The 19371-nt window shown below is 41.1% G+C and overlaps 1 protein-coding gene across 1 annotated transcript in view; it reads right to left on the reverse strand.

Annotated features, from left to right (window-relative positions):
• GRID1 (glutamate ionotropic receptor delta type subunit 1) overlaps positions 1-19371 on the reverse strand; it is a 580739-nt gene that overhangs the window by 37249 nt on the left and 524119 nt on the right. The window contains exons 15-17 of the mRNA XM_019470222.1: positions 12969-13164; positions 4231-4397; positions 2635-2875 (exon numbers count right to left, since the gene is read on the reverse strand). Of these exons, the coding sequence (XP_019325767.1) occupies positions 2635-2875; positions 4231-4397; positions 12969-13164 (604 nt within the window). The remainder of the gene's footprint in view (positions 1-2634; positions 2876-4230; positions 4398-12968; positions 13165-19371) is intronic.

The following is a 19371-nucleotide window of genomic DNA, read 5'->3' on the forward strand; positions in this document are numbered from 1 at the left end:
CGGGGCTGGGCTGGCTTCAGGAGTGCGCCCGGAGCTCAGGTTGCGGTTGGTGTGTGGCAGGACCCGGTCTGCAGGGGGTCCGGGCGAAGTTCAGATGGTACCGACAGCGTGGCTGCGTCACGGTGCAGCCGAGGATCCCTGAAGGCCCTGCCCGTCCCTGGCGCTGGGTGGCAGTCACCCTTCCCTCCGGCTGCTCTCATCCGATCCAGAGGTGCTGCTGGCCACCTGCCTTTCATTGCACCCAGCAGTCCTTTTTGGGGACCTCTCGTTACGCTCCATCCCGCCTGCCCCACATGCCCTCTGTACGCTGTCCTCCTCGCCGCCTCAGCCTGTGAGCCCTCATCTCTGTGCCCTCTCCTCTGGAACACGCACTTTCTCGTTCAACCTTAACACCTGCTTGTGCCAGGGCTCCCGCTGGCTCTGTTCCCTCTCTTTCGGCAGCGCCCACATCACGGACCTTTTCTGAGCCTGTCTGCGTGTGCTCTGCCCGAGTTTAATCTGCCTCTCTCAACCCAGACTGGCTGCGCTCTACGGGCAGACCCAGCCCACGCACAGGTGATCTTCCCAAGCACAGCTTTACCGTATGGGTAACTTTAGTATACTTTAAAAGATGAAAACTTAAAAGTACTCTATTTTTTGTCATGGAAACTGCAAAAGAGGATGTACAGAGCAACCCTAACTGAGAACGCACTGGAGGAGAGGAGGAGGAGGAGGAGGAGGAGAGATGGGAAGGGGAGAAAAGATGGGATGGGATAGCCAGGGATCTGTAATAATCCTTACATATACAAAAAGAGAAATGAAGGGGATGGGCAAAAAAAAATATTTAAAGTCAGGAAGACAGATCCTTTTTCAGAGATGGAAACTGAGTATTTAAAACTCCTTGCAATAAAAGAGTGAATTACTTCACCTTACCTATATGAAACTGCCTTTGGGGCAGTCTCATCCTACTCGACACAGATGCGCAAAGGCGAGTCCCTGAGCGTAGGGAGGGGAACGCACTGCGGAGTATGGCAAGACGAATGCTTGTGCACACGCAGCATGAGGACGCTTCAGACAGCGTCCCTGCCCCTTGCCCTGCCAGGCTTTCACAGCGGGCAGTGAACCGTCTACTGCTAGGGTTTAGGTTTTAGCAATGCTAACGTGGGGCGGGGCCTTTGGGGTTACAGCAGGTGTGACTTCTACAAGGCAGCAGGGCAAAATGCTACAGTATTTAACCAAAGAGCAATTAAATATGCACTTCTGTTCATATGAAAGATTCTTTATAAGCAAGAGTACCTGCTTGTGCTCTCCCTGTGCCTGCTTTTGGAGTGCTGCATTGTGCAAAGCGGAGACACGCTTCCTTTTACCAGAATTTCCCTTTCGCTATTGTACGTTGTGGAGCCACAGGCAAGCGACTTTGCAGTTTTGTCTTACAAACATGGTACAGATGTTTATCACCGAGCACTTGATGGATGAATTCAAATGGGAGAAGCAGGAACTCAGAAGAATGGAGTCTTACTGATAAATATTTCACAACATTACAGACTGCAACATATATCTTCAGATCCCATTTGCCAGAATTGCTTACAGGTGATAGGTACATCAATTAGTGTAGTATTCCTGGCAACCTGAGAAACATAGATTGGAATTGATGGGCTATGTACTATTTTCCAGCTGTAGTGCAGCTCGCTGCTATTATTTGCTTGTAACAAACATCTGTTCCAAGATGAAAGCACCTACAAATGCCTCAGTGTCTCCAAAACTACAAGAGGTTAGTTTGTTAAATGTTTGATCTATGAAAACAAATACAGGCTGCATGCGAGACGGATCTGAGTATGGACTGTTTATTCTACCATAGCATTGCTAACTATTACTTGCTGCTGTGCACAAAAACTTCAAACCCAAGAAATTCTCAGATATATTTTCCTAGGTAAAATATGTCATATGAAGGTCAGTTTACTCAGAGGCTCGTACTTTTAGAAATAAAACTGATTTCAAAAGAAAGGAAGCATTTAAACGGTGTCATGGCAATATGGCTTATTCGGTTAATAACTAGCTGGTTTATTTTTAATTGCTCGTGTACCTCTTCAAACTCAGCCTAGGTCAGTCAGGAAGGCTGACAGGAAGAAGGGAAACAGCTACCAGCTGCTGGCAGCTGCACAGCCTGCGCAGGATGGACACGGTTCTCACAGCCGACAGATGGGGTCTCAGATCAGAGAAGACATGACCACAGGTGGCACAACTGGGTGCCCGTGACTGGCCTCCCCATCGCTCACAGCAGGGAGGCCGAGAGCGTGTTTCTGAACTACTCTCTTGCCCCTAAAGGTGGTCTCCCCAGGTCAGGGTTGAGGCACATTGGTGGGGCAATGTGGGGAAGTTTGCACTGCGGCTGCCCATGCTGTAGCTGCTCTATAAATAAATAGAGGACTTTAGTCTCCAGGGCTGTCAGTTTGGCACCTTCCGTGTGCACAAAAGACACGTTTTGGTTTTTTTATTTGTTTAGGAACCACCCAAAAAGTTATATGCAAAGCTTACTATGGTGAATCAAAATAAATCAAATTTATTGTATGAGAGCACCTAAAATCCCACAACTTCCACTCGCTCTCTCTTTCGTGTTTTCTACTTTTAATTGTGATAAGAATAAAAGTTATGGACCTCTTTCGGTGTTTCTTGATGACAACGGTTGCTGTTCCACCACAACTCCAGTGCTGCCACCAAGCATGCAAGAAGAAGGCCTATTGCTAAAATGCAGAAAACGCCTGCAAAACTGTGAAGCTTGAGTGCCTTCCCATCTGTCTGTGCATTGATATGGCTATTCAGGTCACAACGTCCCATCCGTGGCCACCATTTCTGTTTCAGAACATCCAAATCTCCGCTCTCTTGCAACTCTAAGATCCTGCAGAAATTTCAAAAGACAAGTATTATTTTCAATGATACTTTTTCCCAGTTTTTTTGTCTTTTCTGTATGTCTCATAACTCTCTAAATCTACCATCCCACAATTCAAAACTCCGTCCCACAACCACCACCGTGTAGTATTCTTCATCTGAAACTCCGTTATATCAGGATTTCTTTCTACTCGCAGCAGCAGGTAAACTCCACTGGGTAACGTTAGAAAAAGAAGAGTGTCAGAAATCCCACTGCAATGCAAGAAGCATTTCCGAGGGAAATCACCATGTTGCAGTTAGTCATGGCTGGTCTGGCTATATTCAGCTGCAACAGCTGGTCCCACTAGTGAAATGCTCAACCCACTCCACTGCTGCTCTCCCACAATAATTTCAAAATCGTGTGAGACTAAACATGCTACTATTTGTGCGCCACTTAATACAGATCTGTTTAAGCAGCAACCAACTCATTTACATCAGCAAATGTAGTTTATTCAAAAGGATTTTACTTCAGTGCTGTTACTTCATGCCTGAATTACTGTGTTAACAGTTGCTAATTAATCATTGTTTTGCCTCTTGTGAAGTGTCCATTCTCTCCATGAATGATTCATTTTGGATTTGGTTTGATAACTGTTTTAGCTGTTTACTAACAATCTTTTCTCTTGACGCAGCTTTGTCCCTGGTTATGCAGCTGGAGTTTTACCGCTTTCTGTAAAGAAGGAGCGAGACGAGGAAATTTTGCTTCAGCTCCCTGCCTGGAGCAGAGCACCTGCTCACCTTCTGCTAAGGCCACACATGCCTGCACAACTGCATGTCTTCATTCCCGTGTACATGTTCACATGAAAAAGATACTCCTAGCTGATAGCTCAGGGAGCGCTAAATGGCATAGTCTTATAGCCTCAAAGTCTTGGCAATCCCATGCAATACTGAGCAATTCTTGTTTTCCTGTACCATTGTGAGGCTTCGACCTGTGTCTCCATCCTAAAGGATAAACCAGGACGTTACTACTTGCTTACCGTAGGGAGCAACTCATTGCTTCATAGCCTGCAAAACGTAGCACGAATCAAAGATCTCTCTTCAGTCTCTCCCCTAGCTCATACAAAGCTCTGAGGGCATCAGTCCTTTTTCTGCCAGAGGCAGGGCTGCCTGGAGGGGTGAGGCCACACACCACCTCCAGTCCCCTCCTCCCTAAGCAGGTGCACATGGAGCAGAAGTAGCAGCTTTGTTGAAGCCTGAACTCGTAACCTCTCTGCTGTCATTTATTCACTGTCCTTTATTCAATAATTGCAAAATTAATGTGAACCACAAATGGGATGCCTTGCTGGTTGTAGGGAGGAATCCTGTAAAACGAGCTTTGTTTCAGCTTACCTCTGGGAGAAAAGATCTCTGTAGGGGCTTCCATGCTGGAGTGCTATCCCGTATCCTTTGCTGCTGATGCTGTTTCCAATGACTGTCACAGAGCATTCATCATCCGTCAGCGCAGCATATTCCACCACCGTCACATCCCACAGGAAAGCATAGTTTCCTTTCTTTGCCTGTAAGTACATCATGAACACAACAAAATCTAAACTAAACTACATTTCTAGGTACGACAAAAACCAAGCAAACAAGCCAACCCTGAGCTTGTCATTACTCCGTGGTGGTATTTCATTAGGTCACAGTTTGTCTGTAGACCTCCAGCATCTTAATACATTTCTAATGCTCTTCCCTCCCAGCAGGTACCTCATCTACATCAAACCTCGCTAAAATGTCTTCCATTTTCAATAGGAATACATAGGATAACATAGCCAACTGTAAGTGTAGGCAAGGCTTACATAACAGGTAATTAATAATAAAAGAAAGCTCTTGCCTTAGCCGATGAAATTTGATGTATGTTTTGTAGGAGACATGGATTAGCAGGAGCGTGACCGGTTCCATACATCCGTAACTAGACGGATACAGTATGAGCACTAAGTGGTGCTTCCTAGTCATCACAGTCACCAAAATGGTAACTTTACAGCTGTCCTCATACAAACATGTAAATAAACAAAGCCCCTTCCGAGAGCTATCTTAGCCCTGTAACAAAAGGCACGCTCTGAGCTTAAAGAGTTCCCTCTTTTTTTCACAGGTAAGAAAAGTCACCAGCATCTCCTCTTATCTCAGTTTTGGGACAAATGCTGTTTTATTTTAGCACACACCCATGCAGATGTCCTTAAATGTCAGCCTTAATTGGGATTGAAACCGATGCCTGCACGCAGTGCATACGATGAATGTAAATCACCTTACTTAACATAAGATGTAAGAAACATGTCTGGATAGGGATTCAGTAAAGAAAAAAGTCATCATTTTGTTTGGTTAAAGTAATCATTGCTTTCCTAATACATTTAAGTAGTATGTTTTTAAGTCTCTAGTGAACATACAGAGCACAACGGAACAGATGGGCTGGAACTTCTAATGCAAATAAATGAGTAGTCACAAATGTAGACTTCCAAGAATTTTTTTTTTTTTTTTTTTAAACTTTGGGTGATTTCAGATCTATCTTCAGGTCAGAACAAAGCAAGGCAGGGAGCTGAAGTCCTGCATATATTTCTTCATGAGAACTGATTCACCGAGCTCCCCTAGCAAATGGATGCAGCTCTGACATGGAATTAGCTCATCCTTCCGCATATTTTCCATTTTTGTGTAAGCTCAGTTTTGAATTCACCTGTAAGCCTATAAGACTCCCTTAGTTATTTTATTGTATTGGATTCCTCAGTTGAGTAATTAAGCTAATTTTACTTCACCATGCTTTGACATAAGCCATAGCTTTCTGAAGTCCCTGACAGTTGTTTAAACATGACAATAAATCAAATGGGTGAGTTATCCTCTAGTAGGTAGAACTAGGGAAACAAAGATGAAAAGTATGTTGTCTGGATTTTCTGTAAGCTTCTTGCCACAATCCACCTCTTTTCCCCCCTTCCCTTTTATCTGCATCAAGGCAATCAAAGATCCCCAAATTCATTTGCTTCCGAGTTAAACCAGGGTAAAAATGTTATATCCGTCCTCTTCAGTAAGATTTAAATGAGCCTGCACTGACCACTGTGAAAATAAATTTTTCTTAAGGGTATGCCACCACCATTGTGGGTTTGTCCTCACTTTCTCCTTTGCCACCTCCCTGGTCAGTTCAGAGTGACAGTAATTAATGCATATAGCCTCAGACAACTGTTGCTATACTGGTACAAAACACCATTAAAATTTAAACTACAGTATGGGCCTTACAGGAGTTATTCAAATAGGAGCCACAGGACTCTACTGTTAAAATCATACATCGATTTAGCTGACACAACTTACTAAACTAGCATGTTCATAAAAATCTCTCTCACTTAAACGTCACTGTATGAAACCAGACCAGAGCAAGACTTCCACATCTGCATTGTAATACTATCCCTGGCTGTCTACCTAAACTGGAAATGGTGGTGCAAAGAGGGAAAGAACAAACAAATCACCCTCGACTATATGCGACAGCCAGGAAAGGCTTCATAACCTATCAACGCAAGGATGCGTAAAAATTTAAGGATGGCAAGGGAGTGATTCCTCAAGGCATCTAGCCTGTATTCAGCCAGCAACCTACATTCTTGGAAGCCTAAAATGTGCTTTTCAAAGTTATTTTCTGAATAACTAATAACTAACTGGGTTGTTAGCGGCAAAACTCTGCATCTTGCCCTTTGCTCTTCCTGTGACGGGCTTTAACGATTCACACTTTATGCTTTCACATCTGCGATGGTGCTGATGGGCCTCCTACCTGGTTAGGGACAGCAGGCAACGGGCATCAGTCCCACTGGTGTTCCTGGCAGGGAAGGACCGTCAAAAGCCCTATTTTTTGCACATCTCGGGCAGGTTGTGTTCTATGGTAAATAGTACACAAGCTTTTGCTACCTACGATAGGAAGCTGTTAAAAATATGTACTTATGGGACCAAAGACAACGGCATCTGTTACTGTACACAGAATTTATTCAAAATCTACGTTATTAGAGAACAAAAACTTGCCTGATGGATGTACAGAAAGAGGAGACCCAGAAAAGATTTGGCCTAAATCACTGTGCTAAAACGTCTTGCATTTTTCTGGGGTTTTTTTGTATATTTGTTTGTTTTAAATAGCTGTATCTTTTAGTCGTTTCAGAATTGCTCTGTAAATCATCTTTTCAAATTTACACTTTACAAAAGAAGAACACTGGCAACATGTCATACATTCCTCATCTTTTTCTTAGTAATACTTGAGGAACAGAGTCTTCCTCAAATACTCGATTTCAATTATAAGGCAATGTCTAGAGAAAAATCACATTATTGATTCTACTTTTCAAGCCTCAGTTTTCTGTAATTTTGTATAGAAGAGCTTTGTACACTGACTTTCAACGTTAGACAGCAGATCTTTTGACAAGGTCTACTTCTCTTGCGTTTGCAATGTTGCTATCCTAAGTTATGTCCTACAACTGTAAGTGGTCAATAAACGAAGTCTACCAGGTCTCTGCATATCAATTTTATATTTTTTATGACATAAATCATTCTATCCAGTGCCATCACAGCTGTAGAGCATTACTTCTCTAACACCCTGGTCATTTTAGCATAAACAGGTATCTGAGTTTTAAACTCTTAGTTATGCATACTTCTCAACTTCAGAAATACTGGATATAAGACTGTTTCCGCTCTCTGATTGCCAAAACCAGAATCTCCAAAGATCCCTTTTTCCTAAGGGAAGATTTGTCTCTTCCAAAACTTCTTCCACTTGCATAATATTCTTCTCTGAAGAAAAGTTCACTGCATGGAAAGCTTCCTTATGACTAAATGTTTAGTTGCGGTCTAAATTCAGCATCCTTTACATCCCTGTAATGTCAGTTGTGACAGCTAAGCAGTATCATTTGTTCTATTTAAAGAAAAACTGACAAACTTTGAAAAATGTATATGCCAGACACACAACCAGACACATCCAGATGTGTGTTTGAGGTATGTTTACTTTTTATATATCTTCACTAGGCAAGCAGTAAAAGCCAAATAAAATCAAATTGACACTTACTTTTCAACCAAAAATCAAAGCAAAACTTTTTAAAAGTAGTTTAAACTTCTCATTTTTGTCACATGAAAGAACGCATGCGTGCACACGTGCAGACCCCTTAGCTTCCAGGCCAGAGGGGTGCTGGAGGTAGGAGGACTAAGGATTGCAGGAAACACCTGGCCCTGACCCACGGGATGTACGAGCAGTAAACGTACCAAGGCTCCCTAGTTGCATGTGACACAGATGTACCTACCCAGGCAGCCGAGTCCTGACCACAGTACAGCAGAGATCCATATCCTCAGGCTCCTGCATTCGCAGCTCAGCCATCTAAAGCCTGCAGTGTGTGTTTGTAGGGCCCAAAATAGAATGAAAATGCTCCAGTGATCATTGTCTCGTGATCGAGACATCATCGCAAAGATAATACGTACAGAGAGATGGTAAAAGGGAATGTGGCAAATACCAGCTGAGAATAGGTGAGATAGCTTGAATAAAGAATGGCCGCAATGAAACACAGAATAATAAGCTAAAATTTAGACTTTTAATTTGCTTTCATATTCTGCTCTTTTGCTAGGGCCTTATTGCGACTCTCAGCATGCAGGCATATTGCAGAACAAAACAAAAATAGCTCGGTTAAACTTTCAAAAACCTCTTTAACAGAAATCCAGCCAAAGCAGCACTCATTTGTTCCACCCAGGTGGAACTACTATGGTGGTTTACACCAAAGACACCGGATTTATCTTTGGTTGAAGAGGTTTAAGAAAACAGATTTAAGAAAAAAAGAACCCCCTAGGCAAAACTTATATTAAAAATATTTCTTCTTCACAATCATTAAAAATTAAAAGGCCAAGGAAGATTGCCTCCTAGATATAGGAAGGACCACAAAGAGAATAGTAATACTTCAGAAAAGCAGTAAGCAACCTCATAATGTCACTCTTCAATGTGGAGGGAGATGGAAGAATATTGTTCAAAGGATCCTGGTTTACTGATGATAAAACGATGGTTTTTCAAAGCAAGCATGGTAAGAAATAATAGTAGCTTGAACAAAGATGAATTTCAGATTAATCACTAATATGTCTGTGATTTTTCTGAAACTTACGAAGACAAAAGTACTAAAGACAAAAGTGCAAGAATAATGCACCATTCATCATTAATTTACTGCCAGAATGGAGTGTCACTGTAGCTGATCCCATTATATGGCTGGTACCACAGAAATATCAAAAAGTGACCTTTACTTTGGCATTAGTGGAATCGTTCAAAAACATGCTTGGATAACATTTCTTGTCTATAAAAAAGTGCTTTAAGAGAAGCAACACAGTTCTAATAAAAAGAAAACATGCCATTTAATCCTGTTCAAATGATTTAAAAATTAATATAATTAAAGAGCCTCTGAAGGATGTAATATGTTCAGGCTTTAAGGAATCATTTGCTTTCACTCCAAAGGCTGATGGGTCAAGAAATGGAGAAATTTATGAGGACCCATGAAAACATATGGATGAGCAATCACAGTTCACATTACAAAATTCATTTTGGAAAATAAATTATTGGAAAAAATAGTTTTAAAAAATCCTATTCATTGAACTTTTAAATTACTTTTACTCTCAAAATAAAAATGAACAGAGGTGACTGGTCAACAAGAATTGGTCTGGTTTAATGTTTAGTGTTCATTAAGGGGAGGAAACTTTTTGAAGGAAGCAAAAAAGGTAAGGAATAAACTCTTACTGTGCCATTGCCTAAATCAATGATATATTCACATTTTGTACTGTACTCGGTTTTGTGATTACTTCTGATCATCAAAAGTAATACAGAGGAAGAAAAGAAAGGATTCAGAGTAATTTTGACACCAAACTGACTGGGCAGGGGAACAGTCTCCACCAAAGCAAGACTTTTAAAAAATAAAATAACAGTTAAATTCTATGTGTGTATATATATAAAATATGTATATTTTATATGTATTTAAAAAATATATATATATGGGAATACATAGAGATTATGTTACTTCATTGGTTCAAAGCAAAAATGGCTGCCCACAATGAGAAAAGCCACAGGTTATTACATACATTATGGTAACTAATAATTACCCTGAAGAACTGATTGCCACCGGGTGTTATGCAAACAGTTTACCGAGATTTACAAATGGCTTGGAAATGTCTGAGATTCCAATGCCAATGTCCACCTGGGATAAGATGGCAGGAGCTACCCACTGCGTGCTTCGTGGGGATCCTGGCTGTCGCTTGACCCAGAAGGAAACTTTCCGTACAACAGTGTTAGTCAGTCCTCGTCTGTTACAGTACTGGAAAACTCAAGTGGCGAAAGAGCATTTTGTATGGACTGGTGATTTGCCTGGTAACCTCCTCTTACGCCGTGTAGAGACGTTTATGAATAGGAGGACATTTTCCATCTGCAACGACCACTTTCCGTTGCCTTGGGAGTACAACAAAAGCAACTTGCCCCGGAGGCAACATCCTTCTGTCGCTGACGTGACATCGCAGTGCATTAATGCCCTTTTCACGGCTCTGCCAGTGTTGCGAAAGCTGTGCCTTGACAGCGGGAGATGGTCACGGTGGCTACAGGGACTGTGCTGTGTCTGAAGAGAGACCTCTGCCATGGCAACCAAACCCCACAAAAGCTTTCAGGACTGTCTCCCGCTATTGTCCTTTTGGTTTTAGCCAGTCAAAGGGAGTAGGAAAATCTCTGGAAAATGGAGAGCGGTAAATGGAGTAGAGACAAACGTCTGAAATACCTGCCTGTACCGTAAATAAGCAGCACTCTCCCGTTTTGCACTGAACCGGCATTGCCCTGTTCGTAACTGCAGCTGAACTGTGATGTTGTCTGAAGAAAATGGAAAGGGGAAGGAGGGGAGAAAGCATAGTAGTCATTTTTGTTTTTGCATTGTGTCGGGCAAATCCTCATTCAGAAAAATGTGTTAGGGACCTTTTTATGCTCAAGAGATTTAGATTTTCCCATTTCCTATAAAAACACACTTTGAAGGCACGTTTACATCTCTTTCATGCAGCAGTACATGTTTCTGGATGGAAAGTCCCATTTCCTTTGCTGACATCAATTCCTTTAGAAAAACAGAATTTCTAGCCATAATACTTGACATGGAGAACTCGTCTGTTTATTCAAAGAGCTCAATGAGCTAGGAAGAGCGACATTTAAACTATAAACACAACAGTTTAGTTGACAATGTTATTAAATATTAAGCCCAATTTATGTAGGTGTCTAATCAAATAGCGGCCTTGGTCAGCTTTGGGGACTGAAGTAAATTTGGTTATTGTTGACGTTAATTGAATGAGCTGATCAGGTTATATAAAAATCACCCTACAATACTGAAATCAAACTTTACATGAAAAGTTATTATCACACAGATAGCATGGAGCTGCCAGCTCCATACAGACAATGTAATTGGTATTCTAAACAGCCTGCCAATCTACAGTTACATTTCTGGCTTAGGCAAATCTAGCTATCGTAAATGGCAGCATGCAGTAGGCTTACAGAATAAGAGTATTTACAATCTCACGGCTAAAGAGCATCTGCTGACATAAGAATGGTAAAAAAAGGGGAAAAAAAAGTAAAATACTGTGCATTTTTCTAAGGTAAACTCTTTTATTGTTGGTTTTAATGCTGGGGTACATAGAAAAGTACTTACTTAATGTCTCTATTTCTACCTCCTTTAAATGCTAACAAAGTCTCTCAAAATAGAGGCCTCATTTTCATAAAGTGCTGAGCAGATTTGAAAAAAAATCAACACACTGCAGACTTTGCTATTGCCAGAGCTCTACCTTGTACCAAGGAAGAAAGGCTCCCTGAGCCGAGTGCAGAGGGCTTTAGGAAAGCTCAGCTGGGAGACGGGAGAAAAGGCAGGGTGAACCAAAACTATTGACTAAATTCTCCTCTGCCGGGAAGAGGCAAGAGTGTTTGTACAAGGATTTTGGCCAAAAGTCACACAAACAGTTGGGAATCTTATGTTAAAGGTCTTTGATTTGGGAAATGGGATGGCCTGTGTTCCTGTGTTCAGCCCAGTTACGGCACTGTAAAAACCAGTAAATTTTGGATGCTTTCCCTCTGACTGTTCAGAAAAGGTTTCAAAGATTCAAATTAAAAAAAGAAACCCAAGCCCCAACCATTTTTTTATTTCCCGCTTCCAAAAGCGTAAAGAACTAGTAATATATTTATTCAGAATCAGTGCTTCACTGACAACAGAATACCTTTGATCGAACAATCACTACGTTAATAACAGCTGTTCACTTGTTTTGTGAAAAAAATCAATTGACAAATAAAGGGGACACTTTTCACTAAAGGACATGAAACTTTCACCATGTCTTCACCCCTTCTGCCATAACGTACTCCTGGACACGTGTGGTTTGATGTTATTTACTATCTGGTTTTGGGAAGCAGAGAAGGAGAGGCAGACTAAGAGTGAGAAGGTGTGGATTTGTTTATTTGCACGATGTGAACCAGAGCTGTTTATCACAGGACTCGGCACAAGGATGTAGGATCCCAAGCCATTATATATCAGCCCTTGAGTCCCACATCAATGCTCAGTTTCACAAAAAAATCATGTAGTCGTATCTGAGAGAAATAAAAGTTAGGTGAAAGCATGGTGACATATGAAGGAGTATATGCATTTTCTTTACATTTGGAATAAACAAAATCTTGCATTAAATTTCTGTTCTAAGAGAAATGAGTATACGTTCACTGAATCCCTTGATTCTTACTCATGTTTCCAGTAAGTTCAATCCACCAACTCAGAAAAAAACCCACTCAAATGAGCAAAGGACTGGATAATATAATGAAGGACATTCAAAATGGTATTATCGGAGCTCCCAAGAAACTTAGAAACCGTATGGCCAGATCCAAAGAAGGACTTACATACTGACCACTTAGGCAGAGCTAAGGTACTTAAATTCAAAACCATGACCCCAAAATATGATTCTTATCTGCCATCGAGTTACTAAAAGGAACTTTAGATAGGGAAGGGTTTTTTTTTTTTAATGATCATGTAATTGCTTTCCTGTGACTTAACATTATTAACTCCATGCAAATAACATTGATACAACACAAAAATTAAATTAAAACCCCTGTGATCCAGTCTTACCTTCCTGATGCCTTCAGAAGGGTTCGATACACAATTATCTGCCCCATTATTCTTACTGATAGTCCTCCACAGTTCAGCAAATGTGTTATCCTGCTCCAGAGGGTTTGTCCCTTTTGCTTTAAAGTATTCATACACTGCTGAATCCCTGACTGTACCGTAAGATATATCCATTTGTTTGGACAGATCCTGAAATGTTCTGAAATTCAAGCGATATTAAGATATTAGTATTACATAGTACATTACCAAGTTTTCATTCATTAAATGGTTTCTTTCTATGTCTGTCATTAGTCAGAAAGCACTTACCCTCAACCGAGTAACATTTGCGTCTCTCTTTCCTCATCATAAAACAAAACCAATGAGTAATTTAATTGTATTTAGATCATATGGATTGAACTATACCAGAGCTCTTTTTCACCCCAGTGAAGATTTTTTTTTGACAGATAACATTCATGTTAAATATTACAATGCCAAGTTCGCACAAGAATGTAGTGCAATAGAGACTTACTAGAACACAGGAAAAATTCAGATTGTAAATATAAACTTCCAGCCCCGTCAGCATCACCAGAAATACCTTGCAGAATTCAGTGGAATTAGTTTGCAGTTTCACCAATACTCCATCTGACTCCAAACCAATACAACTGTTTTAAACAAACAAATAAAAGTCTGGCTTCCAATTTCCACAAAGTCTTTCTCTCTCTTTTCGCAGACTCTGGTAAAACAGGCATTTTTCATTCACACACAGGCCTAACTTTCATTTACTCATCGTACCACTCTGGAAGTGTAAATGGGCCTCAAAGTGAGCGGCTGCGAATGCACCATTTATTTTCAAATTGTACAGAATGTAATTCACTCCTGTTTTACAGCCTTTTCTGCAGAGAAAGGTGTAAATCACTGCCTGCATCAACGAAAACCAGGCCAAGTTGCAAAACATTTAAGGTGGCACCACTGCCATCAGAAGCACCCTGGCTGTTTTCCACCTTCAGACGTCCATTCCCATTCCTGCGCCTCCTTCCCTCGTCCGCAGGTGTTGCTTCTGTGCAGCGCCACCGCTTTTTTCATCTGAGCATACACACACACGAACACGCATTCAACGTTCACCACCACACGCGGCAGCAGGCACCAAACTGGGTCTCACAAACAATGGTTTATTTTATGTTTTGTAAGTGTATAACTTCACATAGTAACAACGACATGCTTCTGATACGACCAACTGCCCAACGCTGTTTGAGATCAGTCAAGCTAAAGCAACCCTCCCTGCCTCACCCACCCCATTTCTTTTTCCCAAAAACAATCTTTCAGAAAAAAAACCCATCCTCAAAACATCTGAACGGCCCGCTCATGCCACCTCCCACCTGCCTCCCGCTCCTGGAGCCACAAAAGCAAAACATTTTGCCTTGCAGCTCTTGCCGAAGATTTCTTCACAGCGCTCCCGAGGAGCCTTCCCTTGGCCCACGAGCTGAAGCTGTTTTCCACAGCTGAAGACTTGCCATAGACAATATTTTTCTGCCACCCTCTTCCCTGTTTCACTGGGGGGATGCCACTGCTTACGCCTCACACCTGTAGTATTCCCTGCCACGTTACTTAAAGCAAAGCAATCTGGGCACGTACAGAACGCTACATAAAAATATGTAGAAAACTCTTCCGCCTTCTCCATCACGTCACCTCCAGGCCTCCCAGGTTCGGCTCCAAAAGGGCCCCTTCGCCTGGACGCGCCGTGTGGGAGCCTGCCAGCTCTGTCCCCAGAGCTGCGGCTCCGCAGGGGTGCCTCTCCCACCCCTGCCAGAACTCTGCAAAATCGTAAGCTGCTTCGAAGCTTCGAACAGTTTAAGTGGTTTAAGTTCTTAAATTGTGTTAAGGACTTTTTATCATTTTAAGCTGTTAAGCAGCTTTAAGTAAGACTGTGTGAACGGTTTTTCTCTATATACATTGCATACGTGTGTATTTGGGCTAACTCCGGGAGTCACATCAAAACCCAAACTTCCTGTTACTTCTTTTGCTCTGTATATGGCACTTTGGTGAAGTACAAGAATGAACAGCCTGGAGGTTGCTGGAAATTCAAAATTCTAATGAAAAATGACAAAATTCCTGTCAGTTTTCTTTCTCTCTTTGTTTAACAATCCTGAAAGTTATATTCTGGTCTCCTAAATGTTTTCTGTACGTTTCATTGAACAGGACCATTTTTCCTCCAGCCTTGATCTAAATGATTACATGCTACATTTAGTTCCTTCTTTGTTTTTTAAAATAAGTTTCTTCATATGCCATGGAATTGCTTACATCCTGGGGATGGATGATCTGGCTGTTAAAGGACACATCTCTCTCTATTCTATGCACAAATGACTAAGAAAGGTACTCAATACACACAGGAGGGTTTCTGTGGCAACTTTTTTCACACCAGGCTTGGCATATGGATTCCAGCATGCATAGGGGTGCATGTTTGGTAGAAGCACAGTAGCAGAAACATGGTTAGTAATGTTCTTTAACACAGCTTTCAGCTGACAACTTTACAAATGCCTACTGCTCGTGCTGCCATTCTGTTTGAAAGTCTGAACACAAGAGTTTGGATATTAAAAAAAAAAACAACCAAACCTGCAGTTTTAGTAATGTCAGTATTTTCTGGATCACTTCTACTGCCTCTACTGCTGTGGAGGCTTTTTGTCAGAACCATGCCTTTTGTTTTAGCTAAATTGTACTTTATTGACAATCAGCACTTTTGTTTTAGCTAAATTACGTTTTATTGACAATCAGTACTGTACAAAAGCACAGTACATCTTGCTTTTTGAGCAGCACAGTTTCTTCAGTTCTCTAAACGTCACAGTGCACAGTGAGAAGATTCGGGGTTTGAGTCAAGTGCTTTGCTGGCCCAATAAGCAGATCATCGGTACCGGTGGCAGGGAGGGAAGCGCGGCCTTTGCCTGGGCGTGGTGAGTAAGGCAACCACTGCCCCTTTAGCTGAGAGAATTTCCTTACAAGAGATGGTATGGAGTATGGCGTGTCCTAAGGATTGCATGTGCCTTTCTTGCAGTGCCCTGTGTGATGTACTATGAGAACAGCCACTGCCGCAGGAAATTCTCCGTACTGCACCACCGTTGGAAATGCCCTCTGAGAGGGACAGATGGTCGCCAAAGGCCACGGTGAGGGTCACAGTAGGTAACCAGGCTTGCGAGAGGCTCCTGTAGCATAAATTGAGAAGGATGGTGACTGTTTGAGTGAGAAAATAAACTTACGCCTTTACCAAATGCACCACTTAGCCAAAAACCTATCTCAGAAATTATTCTGACAGAGAATGGTCTAGACCACAGTTCTTAGTCGGTATAAAAAATGTCTCTGTACTGTATTTCTGCACTGAAAGCGGAGGCGATGCTCAGCATCTCCATGGCCAGCGAGGTGATCAAAAGATCTGGGCATGGCAGGTACGGTCACGTACGTGAAGGACACCGAATGGAGATTAGTATCTCCTGGCTTTTACAGAGTGAATTAAGATAATCACAAGTGCAAGTTTTAACCATTGTTATTTTAAATCCCTCAGATCTGCCATTGCTAGACAAAATCATTCCTTGCCACATTTCAGGTACTGGTTGTATCTTACAATTGTGTCATTCTCTAAAGGCAGCTGCTCTCATCGTTCTTAGACTTTATTTTTGCAACCAGCCATTAGCTGGACCCACCTTGTTTAGCCACTCAAATTCTTGGCTTCCTTTCCTATGGCAAAGATTTCATGCATTTAATATATAAAATTATTTGCAACAAAAATGCGTAGCATAACAAGACGCCCCATTAACCTTACCACCTCAATTATTGGATCTCACAACCCATTAAGGACTCTCTGTAAGTGTGATTAAAGATAAAGGTAGTAAAGCAGAAAAAGCCAATGTTCCTTGCTTACAGTCATAGGAGCCAAACTTCAGTTTGTAAATAAATACATCCACTCTGTGATTGCTATAATAGGCAAGTACATGTAAACCAGTTGATTTAAGTAAATGTATCTGTGGTCAATCTAAACAAAAATGGTGTCTTTTAAACTGTATTACCAGCTAAAATATTTAACGTGTGTAGTTATGCCTGCTAGATAAATGCAACAATTGATACACAATTTCCAGTGGAGTTGCAATTACTTCATGTGGAGTCAACTGAAAACTGGACTTTCTGCTTGTTTTATTTTTTAGAAACGTATTGACATAAACCATATGCCGCAGAATAAACATTCAGGCAATAGCTGTACTAACATTTGTAATTAGACCTCTAGAAATAACTGCCAGAATAACAATACTGGTAAAGTTACACTTTTTGGAGATGTTTTCTTACTAGTAAAAGATTCATGTAGCTGTAGATATCTAGACTAAAAATGTGCTGCCAGTATAGGTTTATTTTACTCTGGAACTGCTATAAACCCAAGACCTCCTGGATGAGTAACACGAACAAATCTTGTCTAAGTGACAGACTAAACCTGTCACTAGGTGCTTTGAAGTAACTGCTGATCAATTAACTCAACTGGAGTCGTCAGGATCATCAGATGTGATCAAAGTATTAAAAAAACCCCCAAAACCAGGCTCCTGTCATTTCTAAATTTAAAAAAATGGTATTTTCTTTCTTTTCATAGCAACTTTTTTTTTTAAAGAAGGTCTTTAAACGAACAAGGAAAAAAGGCAAAATATACTTGCTTATTGAGTTTTTCCTCATCCTTACCATTCATTTTTTTAAAAGTTTGTAGCAAGCTGCACATCTGGACTCCCGTGCGTAAAGCCTGTGACTGTAAACAAAGCCAATCAGCTGGCGCCGCGCTGTCACGCAGTGCTGGTCTTTTACACCACGGTAATAACCATAGCATTTTATCTTGACTTCAGCCCTAGAGAAACCATAACGGGAAAATCCTGACAGCTCCTTGATTTAGAGGTAGTTTCTCGTTAGCATTCACAACTGCCCGTGTTCTGACACTGTAAAACTGGCGATTTTTCCGGTCTGCTGTTACTTATGGGAAAATAATATTTCAACAATTTCTGAATCCACAGTATTATTTAAAAATTATGCAAGATTTTTCACGCTTAGTTCCTGTTCGTTTCTCTGCACGTACACCGTTAGGAATAATAAAGCTTAAGGTTAGACATAGAAGTAGTGATGAGCTCCCTACCCTCATTCTTCCGCGTTGTGAGTACACTTCAGAGTAACCTCCCCCTTCACAGCACTACGTAATCTTTCTCAAACATCACAATATAAATAATAATTCTCAACTAAAAACAAAATTAATCCCTAAGTCATATACAGACGGTAAAATAAATTTACTGCTTTTTCCATATTTGGCAGAGAAGGCTGTGTTCTTTTACCTACGGAAGCCGGTACGCTGAGATTTTTGCTCAATGCAGCATAATGTTTTAGGTGGTGGCTGCCATCAAGATAAAGCATCCCAGAGATGAGACTTTTTAAGCTGCTCTACCTAAATGAAGCCTTAGAAATGCATACATAAAACGTATGGCACAAGTCCTACATTTCTATTTTTAAATACCTTGAGGCTACTTTATTTTCTTTAAACTTTTTTTTTCAAAAGCTAGGAATTCATGACGTCTACAGAATTAAATATAAATGCAGTTCCTAACTATAACTGTTTTCTCAACAGGATATATGGGAGAGAAATACGTGCTTTACGCATTGGAAAAAAGTAATCCCGCTAAACTTCTAAGTAAAAACAAAAGCAGCTGAATTGATTTGACAACCTTATACCACCAGTATAAGCCCAAGAAATACGTGAGCTGAAACCTAGAATATAAAATCCTATCTGAAAAGAGATTTACTTGATAAAGTTACCACCAGTGGAAAGGAATGAGTTGAAAGAGAATTCTGCCTACTGTGAGCTGCAGAAAAGCGTTCACATTTTGAGACATAAAATTGCTCACAACTGCACCCTCCACGGATGTATTTGCCAAGACAATGAGAAAAAGGTGATTATTGTTGGTGACCACATCAGTCCACCCACTGAGAGGCAGACTTGGAAGCCGGGCAAGCTTTGCAGGACCAGCTTCTCATTTGTACATGTCTCCAGTGAGGGAATAGTCTGCAAAGCTGAATCAAGGTTGTGGGTGGTGGCACGGATAATTTCTACGTGAGCAGAGGATCCTTCCGTTCAGAACCCGAGTCCTGACCTGAGTCCTGTGTGTTCTTTATATCCATTTGTGAAGCAGCAAGGCAAAGGATTTAAGCCTTAGTCCATTATTCACAGATGAACCATCTTTGGACTTTGGATCTCCAGTTTTAAGTAAGACTTATGAGTGAGTATATCATGTCTTAAGACATCTGAAAATGAGTTCAAACTTCCACATAAAGATATTCTCTAGAGCTAGTCTACCCAAGTTGAATAGTTTAAATGGTTGAAGACTAGGAAAAAAAATTAAAATCATCTGTTATGGATATAAAT

Source organism: Aptenodytes forsteri, unplaced genomic scaffold (assembly GCF_000699145.1).
Source record: "Aptenodytes forsteri isolate BGI_AS27 unplaced genomic scaffold, ASM69914v1 Scaffold106, whole genome shotgun sequence".
NCBI classification, from domain to species: Eukaryota; Metazoa; Chordata; class Aves; order Sphenisciformes; family Spheniscidae; genus Aptenodytes; species Aptenodytes forsteri.